Here is a 12,068-nt window from a genome sequence, read left to right on the forward strand (position 1 = left end):
ATGAACATGTAAATTAGCTCGATTGTGGTAATCATTTCACAATATATACGTTTATCAAGCCATGCTTTATAGCATAGGTACAATTTTTTATTTCTTAATCATACTCCAATAAACCTAGAAAAAATTCAATTAAAATACTATAATTTTTCAACTTTCAGATTGTAAAAATTAAAGACACTATTTATAATAGCCCTTGATAGTAGGGATGTGAGTAAACAGACACTATCATAATTCAGTGAATTTATAAGCTGGTGCAAAAGTTTCAAAAATTAAGAAAGGTGTGTATGCATATCTCAAAATGTGTATTTGCACATCCTTTAATCTGATAAAGTTATTCATAAGAATTAATCGCAGGGAAATAATTCTAGAGATTTGGAAAGACAGCACTGTAAGAATATTCATCACAACACTGTTGTTGCAAAACAATTGAAAATAACCCAAATTATATAAATAGAGGTTTAATGAAATTGTGACTTACATGTTTAATGATATACTGTGCCACCATTAAAACAGATAAAGCAGGATGTTAGTCTTCATTATGTAAAAGATTGTATGGCACAATATGCAGGAAAAACAGGAAGCAGATCACAGAACAGTATGGTTCTACTGATGCGAAATGGGCATATCATATATACAGGAAATCGCTAGAGGAAAAAACACAACAATTGTCAGAGGCGTTAACTCTGAACAGTGTGATTTTTGGTGCAGTGAAGGAACATTTGGATTTTTATTTCCTGCTTGACAAAATAATATCATCTGAATGTTTCCACTATTAGGTATAACATTCTGAATAATTTTTAAAATAAATATATTTACACTGGGAAGGAAGGAAGACAGGCATGCATGCATCCCTCCTTTCCAGGAACTACATTTATGGGTATGTATTTTCTAAGCCAGGAGCTTTGAGAGAGCTAAGTAAGACTTTGGAGGAGAAGGTTATATTGGATATTCTACATTGAAAATTCTAAGGACCTGATTGTAATACAAACATTTACTCTTTCAAAAACTTTATCATATGTGTGAGGAAGGTGACATTAAATGAGAGAAAAAGGCATGGCAGGGAATGGAGATGAAACCTTCCTTTTATGACCTTAAGATATATCATATATGTATGAATGCAGTTTTAATTTAGTGGGCTCTTTTCCTCTCTAGACCTTTCCTGTTCCCTAAACACCCAGCAGGATTCTTTTTTTTTTTTTTTGAGACGGAGTCTTGCTCTGTCGCCCAGGCTGGAGTGCAGTGGCACTATCTCGGCTCACTGCAAGCTCCGCCTCCCGGGTTCACGCCATTCTCCTGCCTCAGCCTCCCGAGTAGCTGGGACTACAGGCGCCCGCCACCACACCGGCTAATTTTGTTTTTGTATTTATAGTAGAGACGGGGTTTCACTATGTTAGCCAGGATGGTCTCGATCTCCTGACCTCATGATCCATCCGCCTTGGCCTCCCAAAGTGCTGGGATTACAGGCGTCAGCTACCGTGCCCGGTCCAGCAGGATTCTTATGTGGTAGCGGAGAGAAGAAAACGAAGGTGAAAGGCAAACAAATGAATGAAATAATCCATCGCACTAGGCCTATGGTTTTGGTTTTTTAAAAAAACTTTTTAACAAGTTTTTAACAAAACAACAACAAAACAAAACAAAGAAACAAAAAATTTTCCCCTATTTTGATCTGCAGGGAATCTCATGTCCTAACCAGAAATATTGAAGAAATACTCTTGGTCACTTAGGCTGTGATTGACCGACTGGACATTCTTTATAGAATGCTGCTTTCCAGGCACACAGAACTACAAGGCTTTAACTCTACCCAGAAAGTAGGCACAGCCAAAAACAGGGTAAAACTTGCACAGGGCTTGCTTGGCAGAACCTGACTTCATATTAACATCTTTGTTCATCTCTATAGAAACTATCATCATGTGGTTATATGATGCTTATTTGTCTACTTTTATAGCATGTGAGTTGCATGAGTGCAGAGACTTTTGTCCATTTTGTCCACCAATGCCTTGGAAGACTGTCCAGATCATAGAGGTACTCTAATAAGTATTTGGTGAATGAATAAATTATGTAGGGTTTCCTAGTAGGACAAATATGTAACACCGATCTTCAAGCATCAGGAGATAGGAAAAATAGTTGTGGCTGAATTTTTCCTGGTTACTGTCTTCATGGGAAATTTTTCTCAGTCCAGAAAAGGCAGGAAAGGAGGGACCCCATTACCTCTCAGGTCAGTGATCTCCTCCCCAAAAATATTCGCCACAGAGCCCTGAACATCAGGGTTTCTGAGGCTGTAGATAAGAGGGTTCAGCATAGGGTTGATAACAGTGTTGAAAACTCCAACCCCTTTATCCTTGTCTGAAGCCTCCTCTGAACCCAGTCTCATGTAGTTGAAGACACCTGTTCCAAAGAAAAGACAAACCACAGTGAGGTGGGAGCCACATGTGGAGAAGGCCTTCTTCCGGCCCTCCACTGAACGGATTCGTAGAACTGCAGCTGCCACGTGGCTGTAGGAGGTGATGATGAGAACCAAAGGTGCGCCTGCCATGATGAAACCCACAGCAAAGAGCAGCAGCTCACTGAGTTGGGTGCTGGAGCAGGAGAGCTGGAAGAGCTGTGGGAGGTCACAGTAGAAGTGATTGACCTCGTTGGGGCCACAGAAGTTGAGTGTGGACGTGGCCACAGTGTGGGTCAGTGCGTTGGTGAAGGCACAAGCCCAGGATGCAGCCACCAACATCCTCTGGACTGTCTGACTCATGCGGGTGCTGTAGGTGAGGGGCCGGCAGATGGCCAGGAATCGGTCATAGGCCATGGCGATCAGCAGGAAGCAGTCCACTCCAACGAACAGATGGAAGAAGAAGAGCTGGGTAAGGCAGGCCCCACAGGGAACTGCACGCTTGCGGGACAGGAGACGACTCAACATTGATGGAACAGTGACGCTGATGCACCCAACATCCAGCACTGATAGGTTCCCCAGGAAGAAGTACATGGGGGTATGGAGTTCGGGCTCCACCAAGACAGCTGCCAGGATGCTGAGGTTGCCCCCGACCGTGACCAGGTAGGCAAAGAGGAAGAGCACAAAGACAACTGGCTGCAGCCCTGGCGCCTCCAGCAAGCCCAGCAGGATGAACTCAGCAATGACTGTTCCATTGGCCCCAGATTCTGGCTGCATGAGTTCCTGCAAAGAAACATCCAGGGAGGAAAAGAATCACTCCTCCCAATAATTTATTTACTCAAGAAAAAGAAACAGACCCCCTTCTACTTGCCCAGCCCTCTGCCACGTTCCCTCTGTACAAGTAAGGAATTTTGCGCTCCTCAGGCCACACTACACTTGTTTACTCTGTCGCTACCTGAATAACTTTATTTGCAGGCGTAAGCACAGGTAACATTACCACTCTGGACCTCCCTCCTCCAACCTGCCCCCCAGCTGCAAGAACCTATTTGTAAAGATTATGAAAGACAAACCCTTGGGAAAAATAAGCAAAAAGTGTACTTCTGGTTTGAACATGGCCGAGTAAATCCAAAATGTTCTCTTCTCAGAACTTATCTCTTTCCAAAACAAGCAGAAAAATAAACATACAGATTCTATCTTCAAAGAAACTAGTAAGTGTCCACAACCCCAATCCATAAACTAGATTGGATGGATTCAAGAACAGTAAAGATCAAATAGGAGAGTGACAAGAAGCAGAGAGAGGAAATCCATGACTGTAGAAGAGTTAAATGAGTATAATTCTCTTAAAAAAAAAAAGGGGGGGGTGGGTAGGGGGAGGCAATCAATAAAAAACAAAACCAAAGCTCTTGTTTGCAATAATGGGTATATGGTGTAAAGTATGGCACCATAATCCTCTGTGACCCTGAATTTGACTCAAGAAGCAGAGAAAAGGCTAAATGAAGACTTAGGTACACAGACTATAGATAAAGCATAAAACTGGAGGCAAAAGATAGAAAAAAATACATCAGTTCTAACAGTTCTAGTTACCTGTCTGCATTCATTACACACAAATAAAAGCTAAAATAATTTACCTCCAATTCTGAATCACAAGGTAGGTCCTGCTAGTCTGAAACATGTCTTAGCCTTGCAAGATACAAGCATCTTGTGACTATCTAGTTTGGCAAAAACTCATGTCATTTAAGGATTAAAACAAACCTGCATAGCATATAAACAAGGATTCTACAAGAAAAAAGAGGTAAATAAACAAGAAAGACAAATGGATGACAAAATTCACTCCATCAAAGAATGTTGCCATTGAACATATGAAAATTGTTACCTAGCAAAGACATGGAATCAACCCAAATGCCCATCAATGACAGACTGGATAAAGAAAATGTGGTACATATACACCACGGAATACTATGCAGCCATGAAAAAGAATGAGATCATGTCCTTTGCAGGGACGTGGATGAAGCTGGAAGCCATTATCCTCAGCAAACTAATGCAGGAACAGGAAACCAAACACTGCATGCCCTCACTTATAAGTGGGAACTGAACAATGAGAATACATGTACACAGAGAGGGAAACAACACACACTGGGGCCTGTCATGGGAGGGTGGCCGGGGCGAGAACATTAGGTAAGAGAGCTAATGCATGCTGGGCTTAATACCTAGGTGATGGGGTGATAGGTGCAGCAAACCACCATGGCACATGTTTACCTATGTAACAAACCTGCATGCCCTGCACATGTACCCCAGAACTTAAAAAAATAAAATAATAACAATAAAAAAGAAAATTGTTACCAAACATTTCGGCCTCTCTAAAAATAAAATTAAAAAAAAAACTTAAGGTGGCATTTTCCGGTATAAAATAAGAAAACAGAGTAAAAATGTAAGAGCTGAGGGAAGGGATTGCAAGAAAGATAAGAAATATGAGCTGGAAGAAGAAAGAAAAGATGTTAAAGAAATGTAAAATTACTACACCAAAAAAACCAATATTAGAAACAATACATGGAAAAAAATTAGATGCAGGAACAGTATTTTAAAAGATGACAAGATGCAGTGAGAAAAGAGAGACAATGACAGATATGAGAAAACACAAAGGAGATCCAATCTATGTACATTCGAGTTACCAAAGGAGGAAATCAAAAAAGTGGAAAAGAACAATTATTTAAAACTCAATTTTAATTAAAAAATTACAGAAACACTTGAATTTACAATTCAAAAGTGTACACTTCGTCCCAGGAAACATTCATACAGAATGCCAGCATTGTTATATACCACTGGAGTATCACTGAATATCAATGATTAAAAAAATGGATAGCCTAGTCAAAAAACAGACAAACAAACAAAATCCTGTCAATTCTAAAGGAAAGAAATTAAGGTAGCATATCATTTATCCAAAGTAACAGTCAAAGTTGGAATGTAATGAAGAACATGCCTGCAGTCTCCGGGGGAAGAAATGTGATCCAAAATTGTTGAAACTATCTAGACTATTATTCAAATATAATATTCATATATAAAGTTAAGTTGGCAATCTGAGAATTCAAGGAAAGTTACAAACATTAGCCATTGTTGAAAAAAGCAGGCTTCAGAGTTTTGTTTTGTTTGTTTTTTTTAACAGCAGCTTTTTTAAGAAACAGACGTCAGTCAACAAAAAGAAAAATAGGAACTCTGCAGTCTATAAACTGGTGGTTAATATTAAATGTATTTAACGATAGGTCTAAGACTAAAACATTTGTGAAAATTATAAGTATGAAAGAAAATGTAAATGTTTTTAAAATCTCAAAAGGTAAAATGTTTATAATTAGCAAAAAAAGGAGATAGGAGGACGTATGTGTTGATTTCCTCATCTTCTATAGCTGAATGTTAAAAGATGTTATTTAAACCTGATAAATTACATAATGGGGGTATAAGTACACAAATCAGTATAAAAGAAAGATTAATATAACATAATCAAATAAATTACATGGTATAGGAGAGAGAGAAAAGGGAAAAGAAACAGGAATATACTAATTTCATTGTGCTCATACCAGGGAATTAGTAGACACTGACTAAAAACAGAGTATTGGAACTCTACACAAAGTTACAGTTATAAAAGTACCCTAGAAAAAAATCTTCTAAAATATAAGAGGAAGCATGCATACAAAACAAAGACAAATGTAGCCCTTACAGTGAAAGGCTATTTCAGAACAATAAAAGCAAACAGTATAACATAAAATAACAGAACAAAATTAGTACCAAACAGACTTACAATGATAAAGCCGAGTGAGCCAAGCTCATCTAGTAAAAATAAAAGAATTTCAGGTTGGATCTAAAAAATACAACTCTAGGCTGATGCCAAAATATACAGCCAAAACAAAGTTAATTACAAAGGGTGAAAGGTAAAGGAATACCAGTCAGATGTAAACAAAAATAAAGCGGGGATCATAATCTTAATATAAAATGTGTTTGAATTCAAAAAAGTCAGTAAATGAGGAAAAGAGCATTTTATAAGGGGTGCAAGAAGATGTAATAGCTATGAAAACGAATGTCCCAAGTATATAGCATTGATACCTAAAGCAAAAAGCACAGTACGTTCAAAGAGAAATAGAGACAGGGTAACAGTCGATTTTAGTGACTTTCAGTCCATATAAATTTAAGTTGGCAGAATGAAGTAAGGCAATAAAAACCTCAATATTTTTCAAGAGGTAGAACCAACTGACATTGTGCATCTTCCTTAAGTGCCCATGAAACATTCACTGCCCAGAAACAGCATATATAAAACCAGAAATTCAGCAAACTTCAAAAGAACAAATAATACAAACAATAATATATGATCACAGCCCAGTGGAAAGAAACATGATTTTAAAAATAAAATCCAATATTTAAAGAAATCCTTAAGAAACGGTTGGACCAAACAGAGAATGAAAACTAAAACTAAAGAATACCTGCAGGAGAAGAAAAAGGAGATAATGACAGCAGCACATTTTAAAAAATGGATTAAATCAGTGTTCAGAAAAGAATGCGCAGCCTTAAATGAGTATATCCACAACAACAAAAGAATTAAATGATCCAATCAAGACATTAGAAAAGGAACCATAAGAAAAGTCATAATAAAAGCAAAACTTGAGTAGAAAGAAATACAGAGCTAATAAACAAGTTCAAGAAATCTTTTATGGGTAGGAAAAGGGGTACATAAACTTGTTAAAACTTTTATTAATTCAATCGATAAAAACAAAGAAAATACAACTGTATAAAACAACAATTTATAAAGGAAAATAATCACAGTTACATTAAAAGATTAAAAAATACTTACAAAGTCACTTTACCCCAATCTATATTTTTTGAAAAATTGGACATAATTGGTAAAATATGATTAAAAATCATGTGAAAACTTGCTCGAGAAAAGTTGAAAAAATTGAAACAAGCTAATTACTGTGGGAAAAAGATACAGAGAAAGTTGTTCAAAAAGGGACTCCATTCCATTACACTACCACCAACATTCCGCCATCCCCACCAAAAAATGGAAAAATTGTGTTAAACTTTCAAGGAATCATTTTTTCCAATGTTACTTGACTGTACTGGGATATTGAAGAAGGAAAGCTTTTCAAATTACGTTTATGGAAGGGGCATAACATCTGGTTCTTTTCTTTCACTCTCTGCTCCCTCAGCCAGTAGCTGCCCCCTCTGGGCCCTGCAGAGATTCCCTTTTCTACACAGGTTCATTTTATATCTGCAATTAAGGCAGAGCAGCAGTTACGGACACCAGGCAGAGCTGGTGGAAGCCTCAAAGCTAGAATCCCAAATTAGGTCCCCATAAGGTGGTGGCTGTCGGATTTGGGAGATGTTGCATAGGGTGTCTCCTAAAAATTCTTAAATCAACAATTCCTGTTGTATCACCCTCTGAGTCTAATCATAGACTTAGAAATCATTCACTATAAATACTCTGTGAATTGACATATCTATAGGAGCAGAACAACTCCCTTACATATTAAGTAATTAATTAAACTACCTCTCATTTGCCCCTTCCCATCCACTTTAACTCAGGTTGTAAGGTTTTACACCCTTTGATTCGGTATCTTCCCATCTTTGTTCTAACCGTTTACTTTATCTGGAACATCCTCTAACTAATTCTAAGTTCTCAAATCCTTTGGCTCAATTAAAATGTGCTTCCTCTGTAAAGGTTTTCCTGGTCCTGCCCCATCTCATATTCCTGTCCACTAAATTCTGCGGCACTTTAATTGTATACTCTACGGCTCTTAGCTCTGTTAATCTCTCACACGGCCATTTCTCTATAGAGCACACCTCCTCTACTCCATTGTGGCTTGCCAACAGATTTCTGCCAAATTCAGCTTTGCATTCTTAATGCCTTGTGCCACACTTTGCATACAGTAGGGTTCAATATTTCTGAAATAAATAAATAAATGAACTTTGAAAGTATGACCGTAAGAGCAACAATACTTCAGTAACAGGGAGCATCAGATTGGGCTGTAGGAGTTGGGAGAGGCTTTCTGGATGAGCTGGAGTTTGTGCAACACGATAAAAGATTGACATGATTTAAGGGAGGTGCAAGTGTGAGGAAAAGGCACAGGAGTACTGCTGTAGGTGTCTCTGCTCCCTTTATCTAGATGGTGTGGGGTTTTTTTTTTTGTTGTTGTCGTTCTTCTTCTTCTTCTTTTTTATTAGTTTCTCCTAGAGTCAAGATGGGGTGGTTCTGAGGACTCATCTGGGAATAGTGAAGACATTAGTTAAAACAATCCATTCACTGAGATGTCTTTTTGATAGAACATCTCAAAAGAATTTGGCAATTAGGAATGGTAGACTCTATGAATAAATAAGAATAGGCTAGAAGAGTACACCCCACAGAGATGCCATATAACCCAACAAGAGTCTAGGATGAACACTGGTCTATGTTTCCAAGAAGCCTGTCTTACACAGGATCACAGTGATGACCTCACCTGTAGAGGCTCACCTGGATTACCACTCACAGGCATCCAGCTTGAGGCTCAGGCTGCCCTTATTGAGTGATCCTGGATCCCTGCTCCAACATTCCAACTAAGTCCTTTATGCATCTGATGATCGTGACTCAATACAACCCTCTGTTGTAGGAACCTGGTTCAACGTTGCTCCCCAAGGAATGGGTCCAGGCAGGAAGGTTGGATTCTCTGACTGCCCTCCTACTCACTTCAGTAAAAACAGAAAGCAGGCTTCATCTAGGAAGGACGGGCATTGGCAACGTGCCCTGGCATGGGAGAGTCCCAGATCTTTCTCTCACTTGATATGTTATCTCGAACAAGACTCTCTTTCTCTAGTAAGTCCTCCATGAAATAAGAGATTTGACCACTTGGTAACAAGTCAAATGCCACCTCTATTATTAGGGAGCAGAAGCGGGCCCCCGGAGAGTCCTCATCTCATTATGGATACAGAGGCCAGCAAGGTTTCTATTGAAGGGAAAGGAAGCGGGTGAACCACTGTGCAGGCCTTTGCTCCAGAGAGCAAAGAAGGGCCATATATGAGAAAACGAGTGAACCAGAAATGAGATCATCCAGTCATCTATCCACTGCCGTGTCAGACTCTGGGGACCTCAGAAATTAGCCCTTCCAGGAAGGTTCGGAGGTTTAAGGAGCCACAGAGCAATAAACAACCCAAGCTTTTAATGAACCCAATAATGATGCCTTATGACTTTGTGATGCTTTTGATTTTCTCAAAGAGGCCTCCCCTCCAACTCCTTACTGCACCCCTCATATTAGTTTCATGGGCGTAATTAGGGAGTATGAATAATCCCATTTATCATACCACACCAATGAAGTCCAGAGAATTTATTCATCTTCACAAAGCCACAGTGGATCTAATGGCGGTGCTGAGGCTAGAGTTAAGTATCCAGACAGAGCACTGTTCTCCCAGATTCCTCTTGGAACAAGAGTTCTGAGCAGAGAGAGCTGACTCTCAGGCTTGCCCTGGAGGTGAGAAGGAGGCACAAGAACGGAGACAAAAGGGAGAAGCTTTCTCCAACCTTGGCTTTCTAATGAGTCCTCAGGAATGCAGTGCTTTCTCCCTCAGGACCTTGTTAATCGGGGGCACTGGGGCGCACGGGGATTGCATCTTGGGGACCCCATCATGACTCTGGAATTGGTGGTAGAAGAGCTGAGTTCAGTTAGGAGGGACCAAGGGGTCCTGAGGGATGTCTCTTCCCACTGTAATTCTCTAGGCCAGGACCTTAGAAGTTGAGACTCTTGGTGATGAGGTTAATGAACGGCGAATGTGGAGAGGTTGCCGAGCCCTCCCTCAATGTCCTACTCCCTGTTCAAACAGGAAGTGCCCACCATGATGGAGACCTTGCATTTCCTTTGCTGCAAATCCTCCAGCCCTTCACACTTCCCCAGAACAGCCTGGTAAGAAAAACACTGACGTGGTGTACACTCACACTTGCTTTTCCAGTGACTGACGGCATGCCTTAGGACCAGCTGCTCAGCAACTCTGGCCTTCCATTTCTTCATGTGTAAAAACAGAATAATATTTCCAACCACAGAGGGTTGGTCTAAGAATTAAATAAAATAATAGTTAAAGCACTTGGTAGGGGATCAACAAATATTAATACTAATAAAATGGCAATCATTAATATTTGCTTTATTTTGGTGCATTATCTTAATTTTCTGGACAACTCTTTGACATGGCTTTGTTATTTGCTCCACTTTGCAGAGGAGGAATTTGAGGCTCGGGGAAGTTTAGTAACTTACTTAATGTTACCTATCTAGGAGGTAGCAGAGCTGGACCTCAAGCCACAAAGCATGATTTTAACAACTTTTCTATAAGACTTTCTCTTCCCTCTTTTTTTTTTTAATCTGCTTCAAAAAACAACTGTTATGACATCATCTGATCACTGTGATTGTCTCTGCCCTCAAGACTCTGACTTTTGTGCCAGCCTTTTCAGCTTCTTCTAGCAAATGTAAATTAAAATCACAATGGAGGCTGGGAGCAGTGGCTCACGCCTGTAATCCTCACACTTTGGGAGGCCAAGGTGGGGGGATCACCTGAGGTCAGGAGTTCGAGACCAGCCTGGCCAACATGACAAAACCCCATTTCTACTAAAAATACAAAAATTAGCTGGGCATGGTGGCACATGCCTGTAATCCCAGCTACTCGGGAGGCTGAGGCAGGAGAATCACTTGAACCTGGGAGGCAGAGGTTGCAGTGAGCTGAGATCACGCCACTGCACTCCAACCTGGGCAACAGAGTGAGAATCGGTCTCAAAATAAATAAATAAGTTAATTAATTAAATAAAATCACAATAGAGACACTATTTTACATGTACTATTGGCCTAAATGAAGAAATGACATATCAAGTTTTGATGAAAATACTGAGCAACAAACATTTTTTTCTTTTTTTTATTATACTTTAAGTTCTAGGGTACATATGCACAACGTGCAGGTTTGTTACCTATGTATACATGTGCTGTGTTGGTGTGCTGCACCCATTAACTCGTCATTTACATTAGGTATATCTCCTAATGTCATCCCTCCCCCCTCCCCCCATCCCACGACAGGCCCTGGTGTGTGATGTTCCCCTTCCTGTGTCCAAGTGTTCTCATTGTTCAACTCCCACCTATGAGTGAGAACACGCGGTGTTTGGTTTTCTGTCCTTGCGATAGTTTGCTGAGAATGCTGGTTTCCAGCTTCATCCATGTCCTTACAAAGGACATGAACTCATCCTTTTTTGTGGCTGCATAGTATTTCATGGTGTATATGTGCCACATTTTCTTAATCCAGTCTATCATTGATGGACATTCGGGTTGGTTCCAAGTCTTTGCTATTGTGAATGGTGCCACAATAAACATACGTGTGCATGTGTCTTTATAGCAGCATGATTTATAATCCTTTGGGTATATACCCAGTAATGGGATGGCTGGGTCAAATGGTATTTCTGGTTCTAGTTCCGTGAGGAATCGCCACACTGTCTTCCACAATGGTTGAACTAGTTTACAGTCCCACCAACAATGTAAAAGTGTTCCTATTTCTCCACATCCTCTCCAGCACCTGTTGTTTTCTGACTTTTTAATGATCGCCATTCTAACTGGTGTGAGATGGTATCTCATTGTGATTTTGATTTGCATTTCTCTGATGGCCAGTGATGATGAGCATTTTTTCATGTGTCTGTTGGCTGCATAAATGT

General features: G+C 39.8%; 1 protein-coding gene across 1 annotated transcript in view; it reads right to left on the reverse strand.

The window, feature by feature from the left end:
• Window positions 1-522: 522 nt before the first annotated feature.
• Window positions 523-12,068, reverse strand: part of LOC101144819 (olfactory receptor 3A1-like) — a 103,554-nt gene continuing 92,008 nt past the window's right edge. The window contains 2 exon segments of the mRNA XM_004058272.5: window positions 523-2,251; window positions 2,253-3,163. Of these exon segments, the coding sequence (XP_004058320.5) occupies window positions 2,212-2,251; window positions 2,253-3,157 (945 nt within the window). The 5' untranslated portion in view covers window positions 3,158-3,163 and the 3' untranslated portion in view covers window positions 523-2,211.

Source organism: Gorilla gorilla, chromosome 19 (assembly GCF_029281585.2).
Source record: "Gorilla gorilla gorilla isolate KB3781 chromosome 19, NHGRI_mGorGor1-v2.1_pri, whole genome shotgun sequence".
Taxonomy (NCBI): domain Eukaryota; kingdom Metazoa; phylum Chordata; class Mammalia; order Primates; family Hominidae; genus Gorilla; species Gorilla gorilla.